Below are 23555 nucleotides of genomic sequence, written 5' to 3'. Positions count from 1 at the left end.
CTTAATCTGGGGTATTGTCTTCCCCTCCCTGTTGTCTTCTCTCCAATGATCCTTTCCTCCATTTTCATGATAGCTTATCTTCTCTACTTTTCCAAACCTTTTAAAAAAACTCAAAAATGCAAGTTTTTACCACTTCTCTCTGTGTTTTTCTTAGATTGACAGTACCTGTATTGAACGTGTCATTTTTGTTTTGTTTCATACTGTTAATTCGTTTTTGCAGTATAATTCTTCAAAAGCATCCCCCCCCCAAGCTATTAAAAACAAAATGCTGTTCAATAGTGCTATGGCCAACAGCTTTGTAAATGTATGATTGGATAAATGTAAAAAAAAAAAGAGAGCCCTCTTCAGGTATTCAGCCTGGACAAGTGAAGGCAAACGTGTGTAGATGGAAGGGGGTCCCTCATGTTGAACCCATCCAAACATTGCTGGGTCTGCTTCCTCCACTCCTGACCTTGACGTATTTAGCATGTAAAGGTCTGAAGGTGACTTGTTTTCATTTAGACTGGTAATTATAAGGCTAAAAGAACAAACCTATATGTATTTTTTAGTTGCAAGTCTGGATAAAGACCTATAACCCAAGCAAGTATAAGCACGTTTACAGCCTAAATCTCTGTTAAATCATGTTTTTAATACAGACGTACCTTCGAAGTTGAACAGAATCCATTTCGGAAGTCTGTTCAACTTCCAAAACATTCTACTTTCAAGGCGCGGCTTCTAATTGGCTGCAGGAGCGTCCTGCAGCCAATCGGAAGCCACAGAAGCTGCTCTGGACATTCGGCTTCCAAAAATTATTTGAAAACCAGAACAATCACTTCTAGTTTTTGATCGTTTAGGAGCCAAAACGTTTGAGTTTACAGGTGTTCAGCTTCCGAGGTTCCACTGTAATGACATTGGGAAACGGGGGGAGGGAGAACAGCTACCCTAAGTCAATTGGATGTCATATTCAAATGCTAACTTTGATGCTGTTGGGAAGGACAAAAAAATATTTTATTAGAATTTATAAAGTACAGGATTCCCATTGAACATTCCACACATTGATTGAAATAATTGATTCATTCAAGAGTTTGCCATTTCAGATTTTCATCTGTGCCTTTTCAGATATTGTGTAAATCATTCCCCACCCCCTTTGTATCAACAGCCAGCCTGGGAATAGCATCTCACATCATAGTCACTATTGAAGCCTCTGATGATGCTCATGGTGTATTTGAATTCAGTGCCGAATCCCTTTCTGTCAATGGATCTGAACCTGAGGATGGAGGTGGAACAGTCACGCTTGAGGTCAAGAAGTTTGAGTTTACAAGACATGGCATCTCATTTAACCTCTAATCTCTAGAGCAGGGCCGGGGAGCTTTGTGTAATTTTGCAAACAATAAACTTTATTTAGTTGGCAGGAACACCTGATTCCGGGGGTGGGATCTGAGTGGTAGGACTGGTTGGGGCAAAACTGCATATCTGATTTGTGACTCACTCACAGCAAGCTCTCTGGTTTGACTGATACTCTGGTTCACTCTGTTTGCAAGATACATTGGCCTCCATGTTATCATATCGTGACTTTGATTATCTAGAGAAAAAGATTGTATAAATTGAGATACCCATCTGGATGCTGTGCCTACGATGGTTTTCAATTTCTCAGACCTTTGTAAGCACGACACTACTCAGTGGAGGCCTGCCATGTCTAATATGTGAACAGATCTTCTATGGCAACACAGATATAGAAGGCAGAGGAAGAGTTTGGGGCTGTGTGATGAATCTATACTGGTGAATCAGTTTTTCTGTTCTTTAGGGTGGAAGTAATCCTAGATGAAAGAGGGATGGGACGTATTAATGTGATTTCATGAAAGAGCATACTCAGCAAAAAAGAGAAAAAAATAGGCTCCATTTTAAAAATCATGTTTCCTTTTACAGCTTAAGTATAATGCAGGAAGTATAGCTACAAAAAAGAGTCACACTGATGCAGCTTCAGCATTACGAAGGAAAATCTGCATAAATGACATACTCAAAGATCAGGAATCTTCCTCTTTTGCATTGAGCTAAATATTTATACCATTGCATAGAATTCAGGGGTCAAAACAAGGGGAGGAAGAGGCAATGTGTTAGATCCGTAAGGCTGATTTGGCCGGTAAATTCAATGTACGGGGTAAGATTGTGTATGTCTGAGGGTATATCTGAGCTGCATTAAGCACCATGTTCCTGTGTTTGTGGTGGCTGTTGTTTGCTCGTTCTAAATGTGTCACCTTGGCCCATATGCAGAATCTGCAGTTTTACACACCACTGCTCATCAACATTGAGGAGGTTTCTGCTAAGTTTTAAAAGAGCAGGTTTTGGTTGCAGCAAACAACACAGACAGCCTTAACTCAGCTACCCTGCATAAGCAAGGCAGTTGTGTTCAGTGATTTGGAGTTTGTGACATGGTTGTCTCAAATTCCTTGTGCTGCCCCTAAGTGGTCAACATGGATCCAGTTTACTGTGCAGTAAAGTGGCATGGAGCATCTCAGAATAAACAACTCTGAGAGTAAGGTTTTTTGACCTTCACAATTCAACAATAACAATTTACCCTTTTGCTCTTCAGGTTGTCAGAAACCATGGCGCCTTGTCCCAGGTAACTTTGCATTGGTTCATAGTGCCTGATGATACTGATGATCTAGCAGCTACCACTGGAAACATAACTTTCAATATAGAGCAAAGAAAAGCACATTTAACAGTGCAGATCTTGCCTGATGAAATTCCAGAACTAGACAAGACATTTTCAGTTTGGATCATCAACGCTTCCTGTGGACGTCTTGGAAACCACACCAATGCTACATTAACAATTCTTGCAAATGATGACCCCTATGGAGTTTTAATTTTCTCTGAGAAAAACAGGCCAATCAAAGTTGAGGAAGAAGCTAAGACCATCACCCTTACAATAGTGAGGTTAAAAGGTCTCCTGGGAGTAGTAATGGTTACATATAGAACCATGGGGGATGAGGAACAATCACCCTATCTGCCATCAAATGTTGCCAGGGCAAGACAGGAACAAGACTATTTGCCCATTTCAGGATTTGTAATCTTTGCCGCCAATGAAAGTGAGGCTACCATAGAGCTCCCTATTCTGGATGACAGTGAACCAGAGAAGTCAGAATCTCTCTTTGTAGAGCTGCTTCGTGTAACTTTGGTGGAAGGAGCCCAACATCGGTCAAGTAAGACTATATATTTCCAGACTTGCTAGATTTCCAGCAGTAGAATGTAAATGAATGTTGAAATGCCACTAACCTAGATTATGCTTTATTGTATGAAATTATACTAAGCAATGGTACACATGACTGATTTGCTTGTGTGGCTGCTTTTTTCATCTGCCCCCATGGCAAACAAAATTGCAGAATCTGCTTCTGATTCATGCCAGAAGCTCCATTTACTATGAACATAGATCTGCCAAGAGGAATAATAATAATAAATTAGTAGCTGCAAGCCAGGTAAGTTTGTCCACCTAGTAAATGACTCCATACTACATTGCCATATTAGAAACAATAGGCTAGTAAACAAATGACATTATTTCCATCAAATAAAAAAAAATGGCAAGATCCTCAACAAAATACTTGCTGTTAGTGGGAAAAATATGTTTAAACTATTCAAATTACCAAGCCATGGGTTCTGACTCTGTCACTGCTTTCTCTCCCTTTGCAAGACATAAGATTATAGTGTGTCACATCATTTCCAAATACATCACTGTGTTGAACAATGGAGAATCGTTGACAAAATTTGGGGCAGTATATTGGCATCCAGCTCTTTCTCACTGTTTAAGATTTGGTGCAGTATTGTGGTATATTGATTAAAAAGCCAGTTCTATGACATGACAAGGTACTGCAGGGTAAAAGGAATGTTACAAATCAAGATAGAAGCACCAGCATTTTAACCAGTAAAATGCAATAAAGCCCACATCTGAGTGCAGCCCTATATTCACAGTGGAAGCAGTCAGTGCCCATCATGTATAACAAAAGGTGCTTTCCACATCCCACCCACCAAATAGGGATTAATCTCTGTCTGGAAACATAATGGATAGAGAAGGTTTCTTTCTAGCATTGCCAAATGGCTGATTAGATTCCTTTGCATTCTGGGACCTTACATAACTTTTATCTTGTGGTCTTTGTGTGTTCTCTTTTCATATAGATTGCAGTCTGTAACCTAGGGACATGTGTCTGTCTGCGTGTCTAGAAGTATGGATGCTAATTAGCCAGCTTTATTTAGAAGATTATATACTGATTTGCACTTCAAAGTTCCCCAGGTTGTCTAATTACATTTCCTTTCATTCTTGATAAGCAGAGAAGATTCAGATATGAAGCTCTATGGGATAATTGAACTGTCATGTATATTTCATCATACGAATCCCAGAAATAATACCATAATTGAGAATGAAATCCAGTTTCTGTTGAGCTTTGAATATGTTAGTATACACAAGAGAGATGATGGATCAGACCAAAGATCCATCTAAGCAAGTGTCATGTTTCTAAAAACAGATCCATTTTGGAAGCCCACAAGCAGGGCATGAATGTCATGGCCTTCCCCAGTTGTATGTTCCCAGCATAAGGTATTCAGAGTTACACTGTCTCTGAAGATGGAAGTTTTGTTTATTATAGTTCATATTTGGCACTGCCCTGTGTTATGCATTGAACTAGATATGGAGAACCTATAATCCTATTGTTGTTGGACTACAACTCCCATGCTGGCCATGCCTGATGGAAGTTGTAGTCCACAATCTCCAGGGGACAATCCTTGCATTAGAGGCCTTGATCGGAGATGATTATAGCATGATATCAAGCTTCTTGTTTTGCCATAACCTTACGTAATGCACAGCTATGATTATACAAGCTAAATTAAAAACGAGAGTGCATTTTTAAGGGCTTGACATTACTGCTTTTATGATGGTTTTTAGCTATTTTCTTTGGCATCTATGTTAAATTTGTTGTCATTATGTAAGGTGCTGTCAAACCCTTTTCAAAACTATACTTGTTAAGGTAGTAATAAACAGGGATCTCAGATGGCTCAAATTACTTGGTATTTCAGTTTCAGATTCTCCTCGCCTTGGAGCTAAAGGGGATACCATTGCTCACATAATTATCAATGCCAATGATGATGCTTTTGGAACGTTACAGCTGTCAGCACCAGCTGTACGAGTTGCTGAAAATTACATCGGACCAATCATCAATGTCACAAGAACTGGGGGGATTTTTGCAGATGTTTCAGTGAAATTCAAAGCAGTGCCAATAACAGCAATTGCAGGTGGGTGTGAGAGAAAAAACCAGCCATAAGGCAATAGATATACTGATCTATGTAGTTTTCTAACAAACAGCAGGAATATGGATCACACTCAGCTTTTCATTTAACTTCTCAGCAATGAGAAGAAATAGTAACTTTGAATCATGAGTAAAGTACAGCTAGTAGACATTTGTTTCCAATGTTGCTGAAGCATCTTTGTCATTTCTATTTATGTAGGGGAAGATTACAGCATAGCCTCATCAGATGTTGTCCTTCTAGAAGGGGAGACCAGCAAAGCTGTGCCAATTTATATAATCAATGATATCAACCCTGAAGTTGAAGAGTCCTTCCTTGTGCAGCTGCTCAATGAAACAACAGGAGGAGCATTGCTTGGGAGCCTAACTCAGGCAATTATAACCATTGAGGCCTCTGATGATCCATTTGGATCTTTTGGTAAGATGAAGCTCTTAAACTTATTCTTCTATCCTTTGAGTGGCAAATATCACAGTGGCCATTTGCTGATTTAACAAGCAGTTTCTGTTGCAAGACACTCTTCAATGAAAAGTTAAATACTACACCAGTCTTAAAACCATAAGGTTCCTTTGAACCCCCATGATGTTCTGCTATAGATTAGTGGGTTCCATTTTATGTAGGACTCCCAGGGACTTTCAAATTCCAAGGCTTAAACTGATCCCCTGTGTATTCAGTGAAGTTGGGAGACCTCAGAGAAGACCAGCCAGTGATATAAACTTTCTGCCACAAAGATATGGAAAGAAAGCAAAAAGGAATGGGGAGTAGCAAGACCCACCAGTGCAGGGATTAGGTGATATTAAATGTGGCGATGACTGTTCTCAAATGAAGTCAAAATGATTGCCTTTTCATGGAAATTCATCCAGTGTGATTCTATGTGGTGGCTTGCTACATCCACTACTTATTAGCATTCTATTTCATAAATATCTCTTACAATAAAATATGTATTAAAAAGCAAGCTTATCCTACAAGACATTTGAAGGAAGGAAGGAATAAAAACTCTCAACTTCGCTAGTCTTCCAGATCACGGAAATCACAGTTGAAGAGCCTGAGTCTGACACAGTGAGGATAGATCTTCCAGTCATTCGTAATGCTGGAACACTGGGCAATGTGACTGTTCAATGGATAGCCAGCATTAATGGGCAACCTGCTGTCAGTGATTTGCTGGTCTTCTCGGGTAATATTCCATTTTCACCTGGAGAAACCATGAAGAACTTGACACTAGATATCGTGGCTGACGATGATCCAGAAATTGAAGAGGTGAGTTCAGCAGCCATATAACACATGACCAGAAACATTCATGATTTTTGTTGTCTTGTAAGTGGTGTGTTATGTCTCTGATTGCTTGGGGGAAACCCTGGACAGGAGGCAACTTAAGCAGCTGTGGGGAGTGGGGACCTTCAGTCTCAGCAACTGCTTCATGGGGGCAAGACTTACCAGAGATGATTGGCTGTGTCCATTAGGTCTGGCATTCCTGTGCAAAACGTGTTTTTGCTAATAAAGAGTTAATTCCAACCTGCACAGTGTGATTTATTGCTGGCTCGCTCCTGACACTGAGGAAAACTCGTGGTGGTGGTACCTAGCAATCTCCCTCTAGTGGCCTAGACTTTAGATAACTTTAGATAAATCATACTGCTCTGTTCTCATATTACTGTAAGTGGTATTTCTAATGATTTTGAATGATATCTGTTTCTAGTACCAGTAGGAATATGGAGTAAATGTGGTTTCTTAATTTTGCTACACTAAACAATAAAAGGATAGGTAATTTGGTAACTGATGTAGCATATGTTAGTCATCATGAACATTGAAAGCTGAATTGAGTTGCTTGCTTTTGTTTATACTACATTTCTAATAAGCAGCACAATAGCCTAAAATTAGGATACTTTTGAGGGGGAAAAAGTTTTCCAGTACTTGTTTATCATCTGGCTCAAACTAGACATTTCCCCCCACCATCAAGTTATTTCAATGACAATCTAACATGCTTTGTAGGTTATCAGAGTGGAATTAATTCAGGCTTCCAATGGAGGTACTATTGGACCAGATGGAGTGGCAAATGTGATAATTCCTGCCAATGATAAGCCATACGGCACAGTTGCCTTTCACCAAAACTTGTACCGAATTCAAGAGCCACTGGAGAGGAGTTCAGTTGCAAACATAACAGTGAAGAGAAGGTCTGTTTAATACCTTGGTCTTTTAAGTGTACTGACTGTGAATTATTCTGTGTTCTCCTGCTATTGTATTGTTAGGTTTGCTTGTAAAAAAAACTGTTAACAACAACAACAACAAGTGGTATACTATATTTTTCCCCAGGGGTACGCATACCCCTAAAAATTTTATGAATCTAAGTTTGGCCTCATTTAAGGGCATTATTTCAATAGGAGTAGGAAAATGAGAGTACTCCTAAACATTTTTAAGGGGGAAAAGCACTGCTTATAAAACAAGTGAGCACATGGAGGAAAGTGGATTTAAGACTGAGACCCATAGCGGCTCTTATGATCTTACATCTGTTTAATCTGAAATGTGTGAGATGCAGTTGATAAGAATTGGGAAGACTAAGGGAAGCTCTTAAATGAAGGAGGTCACAGAGGAAAGACTTCCAGCCAAAGCAGGCACCAGGAACAGGCTTCCTTGTTCCAACATTTGCTTACTCACCAGGAGAAGTCAACATAAAGGACTTAGGATTTAGACGTGAAAATGATACACTCTATTTATAGATTATTTATAAATATTGTAACTAGAGAAACTGTCACAATTAACATAACCTCCTTGCTTATCACAATTTGTAGTGGTGGAAGATTTGGGCGGTTGCAGATTTTCTACAGCACTTCTGAAATTGATGTTGTAGCTCTGGCAGTAGCCGAAGGCCTGGATGTGCTGTCCTACTATGAAGCTGCTGTGCAAGGAATTCCAGAAACAATTGAGATGACCAAAGTGAATGTTTCAACTAATGACTCGTTGTACAATTGTGCAACTCTATGCCTGAAAGAGCCAGCATGTTCAGCCTTCACCTCTTCCAATGCCTTTGGAATTCCTTCATGCATTTGGGTGGCAACTTGGGATGGCCCAGTAACCTACAAGTCAGGATTCTGGACATACAAGAAAAACCTTACCACCGTATCATCTCTTTTTAGTACCCAAGCAATTGCAGGTAGTGACTATGAGTCTGTTACAAGGCAGTGGGTGATAATGGCCGAAGGAGCAGAGTTTGCAAATCTCACAGTTACCATACTTCCTGATGATTTTCCAGAAGTGGACGAGAAGTTTGTCATTTCTCTGTTAAGGGTTGAGCTGCTGAACATCTCTGCCAGCATTGAAGACCATCCAACCATAGGACAACCAAACACCTCTACAGTGGTCATACTAATGAATGGAGATGCCTTTGGTGTGTTTGTGATCTACAGCATCAGCCCCAATACAACAGAGGATGGTCTTTATGTAGAAGTTCATGAATGGCCTCAGAACACTGTGCAGCTAATGATACACAGAACAGAAGGTAGCCTGGGACAGGTGATACTGGAGTGGAGCATAGCTGGTGGCACAGCTACCCCAAATGTGGATTTCATAGGTGAAGGGGAAATCCTGATTTTTGCAGAAGGTAAGTTTGGGAGGATACATAATAATAGTACAATACATAAGAACATAAGAAGAGCCTGCAGTATCAGGCCAAGGGCCCATCTAGTCCATTGTTCTGTTCTCACAGTAGCCAACCAGATGCCTCTGGGAAAGCAGCAAGCAGGATTTGAGCAAAAGAACACTCTCCTCTCCTGTGGTTTCCAGCAACTGGTATTCAGAAGCACTGCTGCCTCCAGCTGTGGCGCCAGAGCATAGCCATTGTGGTTCTAACAATCAATAGCTCTGTCTGTTGTACAATCACTGTCCTTCAGATCAACACTGAGTGAAGGCAGGCCAGAGCCTGCCATTATGTAGAATGAGGCAACTGCCTCAGACGGCAAATACTGTAGAGCATGGAGTGGCAAGGAGGTGCCAAAGGACAGAGTTGTGTGTGCCATGTGGCCTGCCCTACACCCCACAAAGTAGCCTGCTGCTTTCTTGGGTACAGCAGAGGACACCCATCACAATTATATGGAATATAAGAGGCATGTTTGTCTTTTGCTTCAGGCAGCCAAAAGTCTTGGGCCAGTCCTGGCCGAAGCCTATGTGATACACAGAGCAGGGAGCGGACACACTCTTTGTTCTTAAACCATAGTTTAAATTCAATGAGTGTATAAAACATTGTGCAAACTCATCAGATAAAGAGGTTATTTGTCATCTAAGGTGTGTAATCTCAAAATGAATCCATATCACAAACACCCCACCCCAAACACGAGATAATATTTCAGTTTCTTCATGGAATACAGTGATACCTCAGGTTAAGAACTTAAGTCGTTCTGGAGGTTTCTTAACCTGAAACTGTTCTTAACCTGAAGACCACTTTAGCTAATGGGGCCTCCTGCTGCTGCTGCGCTGCTGCCACACGATTTCTGTTCTCATCCTGAAGCAAAGTTCTTAACCCAAGGTACTATTTCTGGGTCAGCAGAGTCTGTAACCTGAAGCGTCTGTAACTCAAGGTACCACTGTATATCCATGGGTGAACTGGTCTTGTGAACAAGGCATTCATCCTTGCAAAATTTGAGCTGGCTCATATGTCACGGTTGATTATTCTCCACAAGGTAGTACATTTTTGATCAGAAAATAGTTTTGTGTGGTTGTATATATTAGCAGATATGGCCATATGAAGATATTGATTTGGTTGAAATATATATACCTCATCTTTTTACTGAAGACCCTGAGGCAGCTTGCAGTATATTTGAAATGCAATAAAATAGATTAGTCTGGATGGCTGAAGCTCTCACTGGGTTGGGACTCTGTGACAGGGAGAGTAAAAGAAAACAACTCAGATCACTAATCAGCAAAGGTAAAATAAATAAACATATTAAATGCTACCATGAACTGAATTTGCTCTGCTTATATGTTAGCCCCCAGAAAGCTGTTCAGTTTGTTTATTTTAAGCACTGGGATGATCACTGCTGAAACAGTGGTAGCACGGATTGCTTAAAAGCCTTTCATTTTTTTTGTCAGGTGAAACAAAAAAGACAATCACATTGACAATTCTAGATGACTCTGAACCCGAGGATGACGAAAGCATTATCATCAGTTTGATTCACACTGATGGTGGCAGTCGTATTCAACCCAGCTCAGATACGGTCACTGTGGTTATTCTGGCCAATGACAATGTGGCAGGAATTATTAGCTTTCAGACATCTTCGAGATCTGTTATCGGTCATGAAGGTGGGTTCCTCTCCATTTTCACTACTCTCACTCTGTGTGCTATCAATCCATTTGCCTATGCCTTTTCACAGTAATGGCTTACTTTGATTTGCGTGTTGAGTCACAGTAGCCCCCCAATAATTCACACTTCACACATCAATTTTTGTTTAAGGTTTTTGGCATAATTTTTGGCCACAACTTTATTCAAATACAAAAAATGTGAGTGGTTGCTTAGGCATTGGTTATGACTATCTGTCCTTGCCCTCAGGGACAGAGCTGGCCTTCCGGACACCAGCGGAAGCCAGCGTGGGAAACAAGTATTGGGTGAGAAATAAAGCCGGGAACCAGACCATTACTTCTCACCCTCATGTTCCTGTGGGGCTTGCACGGCCCAAGTCCGACTCCGGGGACAAGGACGAAAGAATGGCAAGCCCCTGGATTTCCTTTAACGGAATTCCCATTCGCATCATTTGGAGGGGTAGGCACTTACCCCTCCAAGCACCAATTTAACCAATGCCTAACCGCCAACCTTACAAGTTGTGACGATTTGCTACGTAGTAGGCAAAAACCAAATGGCACCAGCCAATCAGCCAGATGGCAAAATTCCTACTAGGCCCCCGCACCAAGGCGGACGACCCCATGACAGGCAATAGCAAGGTCAAGCGAGCAAAACAAAAAACCACCCTATAAAAGGGCGGGAGGGCGGGTGATCCGATGCAAAACGGCCAAGAGGCCGTGCCAAAGTCTGGCCCCTGTATATATAGACTCTGACCCCTCCTCCGCAATTGCAACAATCAAAACACCCCAGCAACCCAGTTTAACCATTAAATGGTCGGGATTCAACTAAATTTGCCTAGTCACCGGAGGGTGGCCTGTTCCCAACTGCAACACGTGCTCTCTGCTAGGGAGAACACGCTTTACCACATAGGTTGAAAATGAGAAAAGAAAATTCTGAGAGGGTCTTTAGCCACATATATCATTTATTTCTATAGTGCATCAGAAATCAAACAAGCAATAAACTTTTTAAAAAATCCCTAATGAGGAAAGAGGAGAAACAATTTCCTTGTCCACCATTTTGTAGAGATTCAAGGTCAAACTAGACATGATGCAAAACATATCTCTGCATTTAATTTGCACATTTTGCAAAACGCAAATAGCAGCCATGCCAGGCCATGTGTGTTAATTATTGGGATTACAACAGATGGGAAGGGGAAGTTTTACCCTTTCCTTATTTGCTCTGGTCCTGAAGAAAACCACTTTTCTGAAAGAAAAAAATAATAATTTATATTTGGAGAAAATTTGTAGAAAGCATTTTCCTCAGAACTTGCAACAGGAGAGAAAATTGCTAAATCCACCTTCCTTACCTGCTGCAGTCCTAATAATCATCAATCCCGCTAGGGACTTCTATTTGCAATAAAAATGTGCACATTAAAATGCAAGGATTCATTTGACCTCTACTTTGGCCCGAGTTTTGCTGCTTACAGTTCATGTGCAAGCCTCTGTTTAAAAACCCCATTCAATTTCTTTGTCTCTTTCACAACAAATTCTGGAAATATTTTATATATATAAATAAGCTAGGCCACTTAAGTGTTAGTAAGGACAGATTCATGGCTCTTCAATGGCACGTGAGCCAATCTACTACAATCCAAGTATTTCGTAGCAAGAATAGAGCTTGTGCAGTTCCCTTGCTTCCAGCAATATTTAGCCATTTACCTGGGCCATGTGAGACTTTCCCACTTCTTTCCTGAACACCTTTGCTTCTAGGTGACTCCCATTGATGTTAAGAAAGCATCCTGCCATGGTGTTGCTATGCTATGCCTACGACTGGAATCTCTTTCCTTTGCTGAAGGCGCTGAGTAACTAGGTCTTTATATTTGATTTGCTGTAAGAGGCTTTTGTTTGCAGCTGTCTGTGACCCTTAAGTATATGAATTGTTTAATTTCATTATGGATAATCAGTACAGTTAATGCACTCTTGGCTGTTTTCTAACAATAATGACAGCAGTAGCTATAAACTGTTGTTATACTTAAAAGGAGTATTTCTAATCCATAAGGAAGAACATTCTTAGTGGCAAGGTAACAGCATCCAGAGCACAAACACCTATGTTAGCTCTTTGTAAAATCTCTTGAATTCACAGTGCTACCCTAGACCACTTTAGCCAATGGATTAAGTCAATGGGATTTGTTTCCAATTTACTATGCTTTTGGCTGCATGCCAACTCCTGGGAGCAAATCTACAGTTGGTGCCTCTGATCATCATCAGTGGTATACAAACAGAGGTGGTAGTGTACCAATCCTATACATGCATACATTGTACTCAAACTTACTTCCAAGCAGACATGTTGGTAAACTGGATTCCTTGTCAAGCATATGAATGAAAAATAGCAATACTATGTTACCACTGGTGGAAATTAGTCATGTGTAGTCAAACTAATGTGAGATTGACATTCCTAACTGCACACCCTCTCTGCCTGCAATGGTTGGAACTGACCAAATCTTGTTTTGTTAGTATTTAAAATGTGGGTGGGGGGACCTGCATGCCTCTTTCATGTTTTTGATGCATTTTTTGATACAGTGCTGCCTTCTCTTGGAAAGAACGACAGTAACTGTTAAACAAAAATCTGCATGCATTAGATGCACTTTTACTAAAGGTTCTGCAGGCCCTGTTATATCAACTGCCTAATCTATGTATATATCTCTTGTATGTGAAAGGTCATCGTTACCGTTTTTGGGAAGTTTCCACATAGGTCACCATTGTTGATTCTGTGCTGCTGTATGCCTTATGCCTGCGCTTTCTTACTTTTCTTTCCCACATTAATGGCTCTCATGAGCATGTCAAAGCAGCTGTAACCTGACATGCTAAGAGGATCCATCAATGAGCACAAGGAATTAACACAAACTGTATGGTGACCTTCATGGACTCTGTTTGCCACCAACTATGTTTTCTACACACACACACACACACACACACACACACACACACACACACTGTACTGTGGAGCTGAATAACTTTTTATTATAGAATTTAGAGACCGCAGTGAACATTTAGCTTCCAGGTTCTAAAGTTTAAGAGTACTTTAGCTTTATCCAGACACGTTCATGTAAAAGGAATAATCAGTAGATATTCAAAAAGTTCTGAAATGGCTAAACATTTCCTTTGGTGTCAAGCTTTCATTTTTATTAATTAGTGCTGCGGTCATCAACATGTTTCCATATTAGGAAAATCCAACACATTAAGGTGCTCCCTCCCTGAAACAGGCAAAACCTAACCTTATTACTCAACCAATCTGCCATCTTGGTTGCACTTACGGTTTCTTCAGTTCTTTCCACCTATCTCAGAGACTCACCTTTCCACTGCTTCCAGCACTAACCTGTTGTGATGAGCATCAACCCATGTTGATGAGGGAATGAAGGTCATCATCCCGTCATCAAGTGATGACTTGATCCTCAGATTGTTTATCCTAAAGGAATTCAGCTGAAGCAGAGGGAGCTGTTCTCGAGAAATGGTTTTGAGGACTGCAGGCCATGATTTCGGAATTATGTAGATGACAGTTTTTAAAATAATAATAATAATAATCCCTTCCTTCACCCTATCTTTCAAAAACATACTCCCTTTATCCATTAGAATGAGGGAATTCTTAACATGTGCCCTTGTAATTCTGCATTGCACAATACTATTTCCAATGGTATCAATCTTTGATGTAATAAAAGCAGATAAAATGTCAACTCCTCAAATGATTGCACTGCATACCTAACTCGGCCATTTTTCTTACTCACCGTGTTGTACCTTAAGTAGAGCTGAGTAATGTGCCCCAAGATTTCCACTTATTCAGTGGGAACTTCCCTATCTCCCTTTCTATTCTGTTATGCCATGTATGATCAAGTTGAGATTCCTGCATTACAAGGGGGTTGCACTCAGTAACCCTTGGGATCCCTTCCAACTCTGCAATTCTGTGATTCTCTCCTCCCCTTGCACCTACACAAATCTGTTCTAGGGGTTTCCCCAACACTCTGAAGCTGATTTGGGGGTGGTTTAGGGTATGTGTGCCAGGTGGAGGTTGAACAGTGGAAAGACCCATTGCACATGTGGAAATCTTTGCATGGGCAGGATGCATTAATTGGATACTGCTCGTTACCATGGTCCAATACTGCCATCATTAAGGGACTGGAAGTAGTCTGTGGAGGCTTTGATTTTTATTATATTTCATGTATATGAAAACCCATGGACATGCTCATTGTCATGCAAACACCATCAGACACATTGAGGACTGTTCCTGACATTACATGTTTTAATTTGAGTCTTTAAAACACCTATGACTGGACAGTGCCCAATGTTGTTCATATTTGTAATGTCAGAAGGGCCGAATGTAAACATGAAATCTGATCTCAACCACCATCTGATGTAGTCTTCTTTTAGACAATTTGCTAGCTACACTCTGTATCATAATGTGTTTTATTACGAATGATATAAAATAGTGCTGTATAATGGTGTGTTGAACTATATTGAGTCTTATTTGTGCATTTTGCTATTGTGGACTTTTTTACACTTTTATTAATTTGCTTTTTGATATTGGTGCAAAATTCTCAAATAGGATAAAATGTATTTCAGTACAGTACAAAATATTATTGGGACGGGGTGGAGGCAGGGGGGATTATATTTTGTTTCTCCTCCAAAACTGCTACTCTGGGCAGAAAAGAAAAATTCAAACAGTTAGAATAAGACATGCATTGCATTTATGCAAATTGTATGTGGGCTTATTGCCGATATAACCTTAATTTTTGTATCTCTACAAATAGTTCCTAGAATTCCTAGTGCAGGTTCCCAAACACTTTTATAATTCTGGATAACATTAAACAAGGTGTTGCTTTGTGATGTGAATTGATAGTTTGAATGTTTTTTTTAATCGTTATATTATTATTTTGGTGATAAATACATACAATCCATCTTTGATCATTCAAAATTAAAACAGTGACTGCATATTTAATATTATATTCTGGCAATATTGCAAATAACAACCATCTAATCTGAAAATTGTCCCTTTGTTACTTTCCTTCCAGTGCCCTACAGCACTTGTTGTTTTATCACTTCCAGTTATGCAGTTATACATGAGATGTGTGTTTGGAAGTAATTATTGTAGTACAGTAATAACCTTTAGTAAAGCAAAAAAATTAAATTGTGGTCTACATAGATTATGGAAATTGAGAAGGGCAGTGAAACTAATTCCCCAACTATTATGAAGATCCAGTTCAGCCTTCCCTCCCGCCCTTCAGTTTTGAAATCTGAAAGCTTTGCCAGCGATTAGCCTGTCTTTCTACTGAAGTAGAACAATCTTAAGTGCTGTTGGCCCACTCTGGCCAAAGTAGGACTGAGGAGAGAGCAGTTTTTGTTTTCCCTTCCACTAACATGAAGAAAGCTACTTATGCTTCCTCTGGTGTCATTTGGGGCCCCAAACAATGGGGATACAAGGAGACATTGGACCTGGCAGTTCTTAGACCACTGAATGCTTTTGCAGCCCCCAGTTTCACACCTACTGCCCTCATGAACACTGCCTGGAGTAGATCTATGCCTCCTGGGCTTTCTGTGAGCATACTTGGAGCCTTTGTGCTAGGCATGATTCCCCCACAGTGAAGCTCCTTTCCATCACCAGAGAGGCTTTTCCATTCCTTCTTATACCCCCTCAGTCATATCTTCAGTGAGGGTGAGAACTGCTGTCTTGGAAGCTTACTTTAAAAAAGAACAACTAAGTTGGGATTCTCAGTTTGCTCTATCCTAGTACCCCATGTGTTTTCACAGTGTGGGTAAGGAATAGCCATATATATACAACCTGGTTATAATTGTGAGTTAAATTTTAAAAGACGAATATTGTCCCCACCGCCTTTATTTGCAACGAAAACAGAATTTAAGAGTTTCAGGGAAAAAACACATATTCAATAATATAAAAATAGTTCATAACAATTACACTTGCACAATAGGATGCTCTATGTATCTAATGTGTAAAATAAATGTTCTCTACTATATTTACATTTTCCTTCCTTTGACCCATGCAATACTGTATGTACTGGCAAACTGAAACTTTGCTCAACTGAAAAAATGCAGTAGTAATACATAGGCAGCATAATTGTGACAGGGCCATAGGTTTTCTGCAAGTCAAAACCATTATTTATTTTTTAAATTAAAATGTAAATTTTGCATATTAACTTTTTTGGGCACACTGCAGTGTATACAGTTCTTGGTTTATTTATTCACATTGGTTATACTTGTTTGATTATTTCAACATAAATGCTAATTCTTTACGATATCAGAAGAGGGGGAAAAATTTTTTACGCAACATTAACCCATGTTGTCCTATTAGCAAAACTGTACTCCATCAAAAGCATTGTCATGGCTGTGCAGAAAACTTGTGTTCCTGGCATATACTTCAAGTCTTATATGTATTACATGTACATTAGATGTGTATGCATTACATCTATACTTATATTCACATACTAAAGTATGAATGAGCAATATCTATGCACATGATATGTCAAACACAGGTAACGATTAACTTTTTGTGAACTCTTCCCTCTGAAATCAAAGAAAATTGTAACACTGATGTTATCATGTAAGTTTTAACTGAAATAAATGGAATCTACAGGTAATTACAAGCATTTTTCTGCATGCATTGTGTAACATTCCACTACAGTGCAATGTTACATTATATGTATCTTTCTTGTAAAAACTAAGTAATCACATGAGACAGCTAGTACATACAGCATTTATTTTTTCTTTTAGTTGACAGGAGTTTATTTTTCTCCCTCTTGCTGTTTTTTTTTTTTTTTTGCATGTTCTGTTGGTAATTTGCTTTCAGTTGTGTTTATACTTAAATTCTTTGCATGAATTTTATATATTTCCCTGCTGCTTTCTAAAGACAAATTTTCATGATTCAGCATTCCAACAAATATGGGTCTTTTTTCACTAAACTAATTCATTAATAGGATGTCTAAAGCAAGGCTTTCTATATATACCTGATATTTTGTTTTTTTAAGGATGCTACTGTGATTATTTCATTTACAGTTTGCATGCTTCAGGGTCTTTTAAGAGCAATCCCGGCAGTGGAAACAACTCACCAAAAACTTCTCATGCACATTTGCCATTATAATGACTTGGTTATAATGACTGCTTAAGAGCACATTGGTATACTTGAAAAACTTCTGTTCGCTGCAATGGGGACTGTACAGGAGAAGTTCCGGGTGGGTTATACACAAAATTTGCATCTCTTTCCTTGTGGTTACTATTGTGTTCTGCTTTCTTTAATTCCTAGGAGAGTTGCTGTCGTTTCATGTCCTAAGGACTGCCCCAGGAGCAGGGAATGTCACTGTTGATTGGAAAATTGTTGGGCCCCACTTGGAACATAATTTTGAAAATGTTTCTGGCATGCTCTTTTTTTTGGAGGTAACTACAAAATGAATACATAAGCAGGAAGTATGAATGGCTGCAATTAAGCACAGCAGATTTTTTTCCTCATCAAATTGCCTACTTTACTGTCTTAGAAATCCAGTGCAAAGCTCTTTATCAGGGTAGGGATTGAGTGGTTTGGATGCCAACCTGTTTCATCCCATCCAGCAGAATATCATGGAACTTCTATTGCCACATTGGCCTTGTCCCAAGAATAAATTGTAAGAAAGGAATTTCTGCCTTTGTCCAGAGTCAAGTTCTATTTCCATTGAATGCCGTTCACTAGGGTTGGAGAGCCTATGGTTGCATGTGGATGGGAGCCCAGAGAGAGAAGAAGGAGGGGCAGAGAACTGAAATGGATGGGGTAAAGAAAGGAGGAGAGGGAGAAAGCCTTCTGTAAGTAGTCAGTTTAGAGCAGGGGTAGGCAACCTAAGGCCCGTGGGCTGGATGTGGCCCAATCGCCTTCTAAATCTGGCCCGCGGGCAGTCTGAGAATCAGCCTGTTTTCACATTAGTAGAATGTGTGCTTTTATTTAAAATGCATTTCTGGGTTATTTGTGGGGCCTGCCTGGTGTTTTTACATGAGTAGAATGTGTGCTTTTGTTTAAAATGCATCTCTGGGTTATTTGTGGGGCATAGGAATTCATTCATCCCCCCCCCCAATATAGTCTGGCCCACCACATGGTCTGAGGGACGGTGGACTGGCCCATGACTGAAAAAGGTTGCTGACCCCTGGTTTAAAGCCCTTGTAAAAGTGATCTCTCCCTCTCCAAGCAGGAAGTCTGCTGGCAGAAAGGGAGAAAGAGAAAATGGAGTTGCTCCACCCTACTGTTAGCTCTGGCTGCTTCCAGCAGCAGTACGTGTGCCTGACAGATTATCCCCAAGGGTTTGTGGCCCTTGAAAGTAAAAAAAAGTTCCCACTTGGGTTTTGCAAGATGCTGAGGTATCAGTTCTGGCTTGTGGTAAAACAGCTACAGGAGCTATGGGGCTGTGGTCTTCTGTAATGGAACTGAAGATGTCTTAACTGTTTATAGTACTCAGTTGTCCATTGCATAGTGGTTCACTGGTTTCTCCCTTAAATAACAGGGATCACTGAATGCAACATTTTACGTTCACTTGTTGGATGACCATATTCCTGAAGAAAAAGAAGAATATCAAGTGATTCTGTACAACGTTAGAACTCAAGGTAACAGGTCACAATGGAGAAACAGCAAATTAGGGCTCATCTGCACATGCATGCTTATTACTTGAGCACTCAGCATTTTGTGGTTTACATGTATTAACAGATTCAGCAGAATGTATTAAGTGATTCAGATGAAAAGCATTGTGTCTGAAGTGATGTGAGGTGCTAGTGATGTTTTGTCTGTAGTGCTTGATCTGTGATGTCACAAAGGCAAGTGATCACATCATACTACAGTGATCAGGTGAGGGATATGTCTTTGTGAACATTGATGCCAGTTGTCCGGAAACTGCAGAGCAGCAGGGAAGGACATTGGCCTCTGGCCTTAGGACCGCTAGGAGGCTGCAAACTCTGACTCCTAGGTAGAATAGCCTGCTTTGACCTTCCCTGCCAGCCCTAAGAACTTTGACTTTAAGAGATAGTGCTTGAGTTAAATTATAGAGTTTGCAGCATCTTCAAGAAACAACTAAACTGATCTTTGGGCTATTTAAACAACAACAACAAAATACCGTGGGTGACAGTTCTGATTAACATACAATGAAAAACATTGATTTTGTTTTTCAGGGGTTGCTTCTTCTGGAGCTGCTATCTTGGATAGCCAAGGCTATGAAGCAGTTTTGACAGTAGAGGCGAGTGATGAACCACATGGAGTTCTGAGTTTTGCTCCTTCATCTAGAGTTGTTTTGGTACAAGAGGGAAATAAAACCATTCAGCTTTTCATTAACAGAGAATTTGGATCTCTAGGTTGGTATGTGGAGTGGGTTGGATTCTAAATTTTATGTATTTAATAAGGTTTGCATGTGTGTGTGTACCCACACATACACACACACCTTTCTACAAGCTCAGATGGAGAACCTCTGGCCCATGGGAAGAGCGGGTAGGGGAAAGAGATTGTGTGAGTGGGTGACTGACTATTTTTGCTCTGGCTATATTGCTGCCTGCTTTAGCCCCATCCACAGTTGGCAGATTATTTCTAAGGGCACCACCACCAACGAAATGTGATAGAATATTGTATCAGGGTGGAGATAGAATTGGAATATCTGGAAAGAAAACATGTCTGAAATACTGAACAGGAGCAGATTCTAGTTGTTGAGTGTAAATTACTGTTTTTTCATAAATTTCTCACATATGTAAGTCATTTTACATACCTCTCACTTCCACAAGAATATATGGAATTGACAAGAGTTATTTATGTCTCTTCATGTTTCAACTCCCTTAATTAGAATGATTGCTGAACTCTTTTCTTGCATGCTCACTAGGTGTTATCAATCTCACCTATGCAACAGTTCCAGGATTTCTTGGCATAAGGAATCAAACCGATGTGATTTTGGCTGAACCAGGAGTTGATTACGTACCTGTATCGGGGTCACTTCTTTTAGGAGAAGGTGAAACATTGGCTACCATAAATGTTACTATTCTAGAGGTAAATAGTAATTCCATTCAACAACAAAAAATGATTCTGATGGATGCAGGATTTAGGCCATAATACTTTGAATATAACAGAGTCATATTTATGCTATGTATATTTTATTGCTGTATGGAGTTAATTGTAGATGCAACCGCCCACCCATGGTTGATAAGTCATAGGGAACAGTTACAAACAGAAATATGAGATGCATACAAGTGAGATCAACTCATTTATTTGGCTGCTGTCACAACTACTGTGATGTGATAATGGATCACTACACATTTTTCATTTTCAATCTCTTGGCTACACTATGCAGTAAATCTTCATTGACAGAACCAGCTCTTGTCACTGTTACAGTGGACACTCAGGTTGTGAACATGATCCGTGCAGGAGGCACGTTCACAACCCGCAGCGTTCGTAACCGCAGCACTGCGTCTGTGCACACGTGGGTCACAATTTGGCACTTCTGTGCATGTGCGAGCACCGAAACCCAGAAGTAACCTGATCCGGTACTTCCGGATTCAGCATGGTGCACAACCCAAAAACATGCAACCTGAAGCGTCTGTAACCCGAGGTATGACTGTAAATCATTTTAAATTACATCATATATTATTTTACATATGTTATATGAAGACCCACCTGAGGGCAGGTAATTAATTATCTTTTGGGAGAGAAGACTCAAACGACCTTTTATAATAAATGTTCTAAGGCAGGGGTAGGAGCATAAGGAATGAATGTCTCATACCTTGCTCCTCTCAGTTTTGGCTCTGGTCCCACCTACCACTGGCATTTGACCCCCTGAAGGTTCCCTACCCCTGTTTTAGGATGTTAAAGAGGGCCTTCTTTGATTATTCTTGAAATGCATGTTAAAATACAATAGCATGAGCATTTACTGTATTTCTGTTTTTCAGGATGATGTACCAGAGTTACAAGAATTCTTTCTGGTTAATCTTACATCCGTGGAACTTATCATGCATCCTTCGACATCTTTCCCTCCCAGACTTGGTATACATTTCACATCTTTCCATTAGTGCCACAGTATATATCAAGTAATATACGCAGTGTGTGACTTGGATATATTTTCTTGCACTAACTTTTATAAATATGAAAGCTTTCAAAATACAAACTGTATTTGCATTTAAATACAGGTATGGCTTGGTAGGGTTCTTGGTAGAGAAGTGCAGAGGTGGCTCATCGGTTGGGGTGGAATACCTATGTTAGGTTCTTGGCAGGCAGGTCACTGTTGCTTACTGAGATGGCATGTGGCAAAGGCTTGGCTGTCAGTATTGTGCAAATGTACCAGCAGGAGCCCCGGAGCGTGTGTCCACTGCACCAACCTCCCTGCCACTTTGCCCTTCCCCCTCCCACCTGACCAGCCTCTTCTGGAAAAGTGTTAGCAATGTACTCAAATTCCCATCTATGTTGTGATAATAAGGCCAAACTGTTTTGTGAAAAATGCAGACTGCCCATTCTCCATAATTTCCTCTCACCAAAGTGCCTTCTTTGGAGCTCTTAAGTGTATATGCTACAAGGCCTGAGAACTACAGACCTGTGCCACTCACTCTGTCATTTGAGTTGTGTTCCCCCTTTGTGGTTGAGTGTTGGGTTGCATGATACCATATTCTCTGACAAGATATGGAGTGGCTGTCATTGAGTTTTCTCCATCAGATCTGGGACTGGTGTAAAGTTCTGTTCTCTTGTAGTGCTCTGATGGTGTTTCCTGCTTGGCAGGGGGTTGGACTCGATGGCCCTTGTGGTCTATTCCAACTCTATGATTCTATGACACAGGTGGTGTTATCTGGAAGAGTATAGGATATGATGTAAATTTGCTAATTTTGGCCATTGCACCCACTACTTTTGCTGACAATTATTGCTCTACCCTAGGAGTGTTCTGCTGGCATATAAGTAGGGTGGGGTTTTCAGAGATGTAGCTGATATGTAGCTCTGATATTTCAGAAATGTAGCTGATGGGAGCCAGTGTGGTGTAGTGGTTAAGAGCGGTAGTCTTGCAATCTGGGGAAATGGGTTCGTGTCTCCGCTCCTCCACATGCAGCTGCTGGGTGACCTTGGGCCAGTCACACTTCTCTGAAGTCTCTCAGCCCCACTCACCTCACAGAGTGTTTGTTGTGGGGGAGGAAGGGAAAGGAGAATGTTAGCTGCTTTGAGACTCCTTTGGGTAATGATAAAGTGGGATATCAAATCCAATATGCGGTGGCATATCTGCTGTTCCATTGGTGCAGTTGGGCTTCCTCTAAATCAGTGTTTCTCAAACTTGGGTCCCCAGCTGTTGTTGGACTACAACTCCCATCATCCCTGACCATTGGTCTGCTAGCTAGGGATGATGGAAGTTGTAGTTCAACAACAGCTGGGGACCCAAGTTTGAGAAACACTGCTCTAAATCCTCAATCCCTCTGTCTAGCATTGCATCCTTAGTCCCTTTCAGCAAGTTACTGTCTTGGGCATGGACTGAGTCTGTACTTTCAGTACTCCTGACGCTTCTGGCTGTTTCCACTATACCTCTAATATTTTATGTTTGACCTCCTTTATTTGCATGTCTATAGACTTGCCTGGGTTAATTCATTACAAACTCAAAGGTAAATAGAAAAATATATTGTAGTTCACTTGAGATGTGTATTCTAGAGGTAGTGTAGAAAATATTTAGACTTGTGGTATAATTAGATGTCTCTGTTCTATTGCCTTCATTCAGTAAAGACAATGCATCTGCATTCAGAACTAATCAACCCCCATACTTTGTGGATAGATGTTGTTTATTGACTTTGTTAACTGATAAATATACAAATATAGTAATAAATATCCACTGTTCTTGAAATATTTGTGCATCCACCAGAAATCTGAACAATGCTTAAAATATTATGCACTACTAAAACCTATTTTATCTTTAGATGTAGATGGTTTAGCAGCACAGGTTATTATTGATGCAAATGATGGAGCAAGAGGAGTAGTTGGCTGGCAAAACACAAAGTAAGTCTCATCTTCAGCTTAT

General features: G+C 40.3%; 1 protein-coding gene across 12 annotated transcripts in view; it reads left to right on the top strand.

The window, feature by feature from the left end:
* Positions 1-23555, top strand: part of ADGRV1 (adhesion G protein-coupled receptor V1) — a 235158-nt gene that overhangs the window by 55386 nt on the left and 156217 nt on the right. For all 12 annotated transcript variants that reach the window (XR_013394656.1, XM_077936223.1, XM_077936222.1 and 9 more), the window contains 14 exons: positions 1139-1278; positions 2570-3179; positions 5041-5256; positions 5470-5685; positions 6278-6522; positions 7252-7433; positions 8049-8857; positions 10342-10551; positions 17831-17961; positions 19050-19149; positions 19708-19887; positions 20403-20566; positions 21463-21556; positions 23455-23533. Coding sequence is in view for 11 of the 12 variants with exons in the window: in XM_077936223.1 (XP_077792349.1) it covers positions 1139-1278; positions 2570-3179; positions 5041-5256; positions 5470-5685; positions 6278-6522; positions 7252-7433; positions 8049-8857; positions 10342-10551; positions 17831-17961; positions 19050-19149; positions 19708-19887; positions 20403-20566; positions 21463-21556; positions 23455-23533 (3376 nt within the window). In the remaining variant the exon portion in view is untranslated. The remainder of the gene's footprint in view (positions 1-1138; positions 1279-2569; positions 3180-5040; positions 5257-5469; positions 5686-6277; positions 6523-7251; positions 7434-8048; positions 8858-10341; positions 10552-17830; positions 17962-19049; positions 19150-19707; positions 19888-20402; positions 20567-21462; positions 21557-23454; positions 23534-23555) is intronic.

This window comes from Podarcis muralis, chromosome 11 (assembly GCF_964188315.1).
Source record: "Podarcis muralis chromosome 11, rPodMur119.hap1.1, whole genome shotgun sequence".
NCBI lineage: Eukaryota > Metazoa > Chordata > Lepidosauria > Squamata > Lacertidae > Podarcis > Podarcis muralis.
The sequence above is the reverse complement of the archived record's forward strand: the minus strand, read 5'-3'. Positions and strand labels throughout refer to the sequence as shown.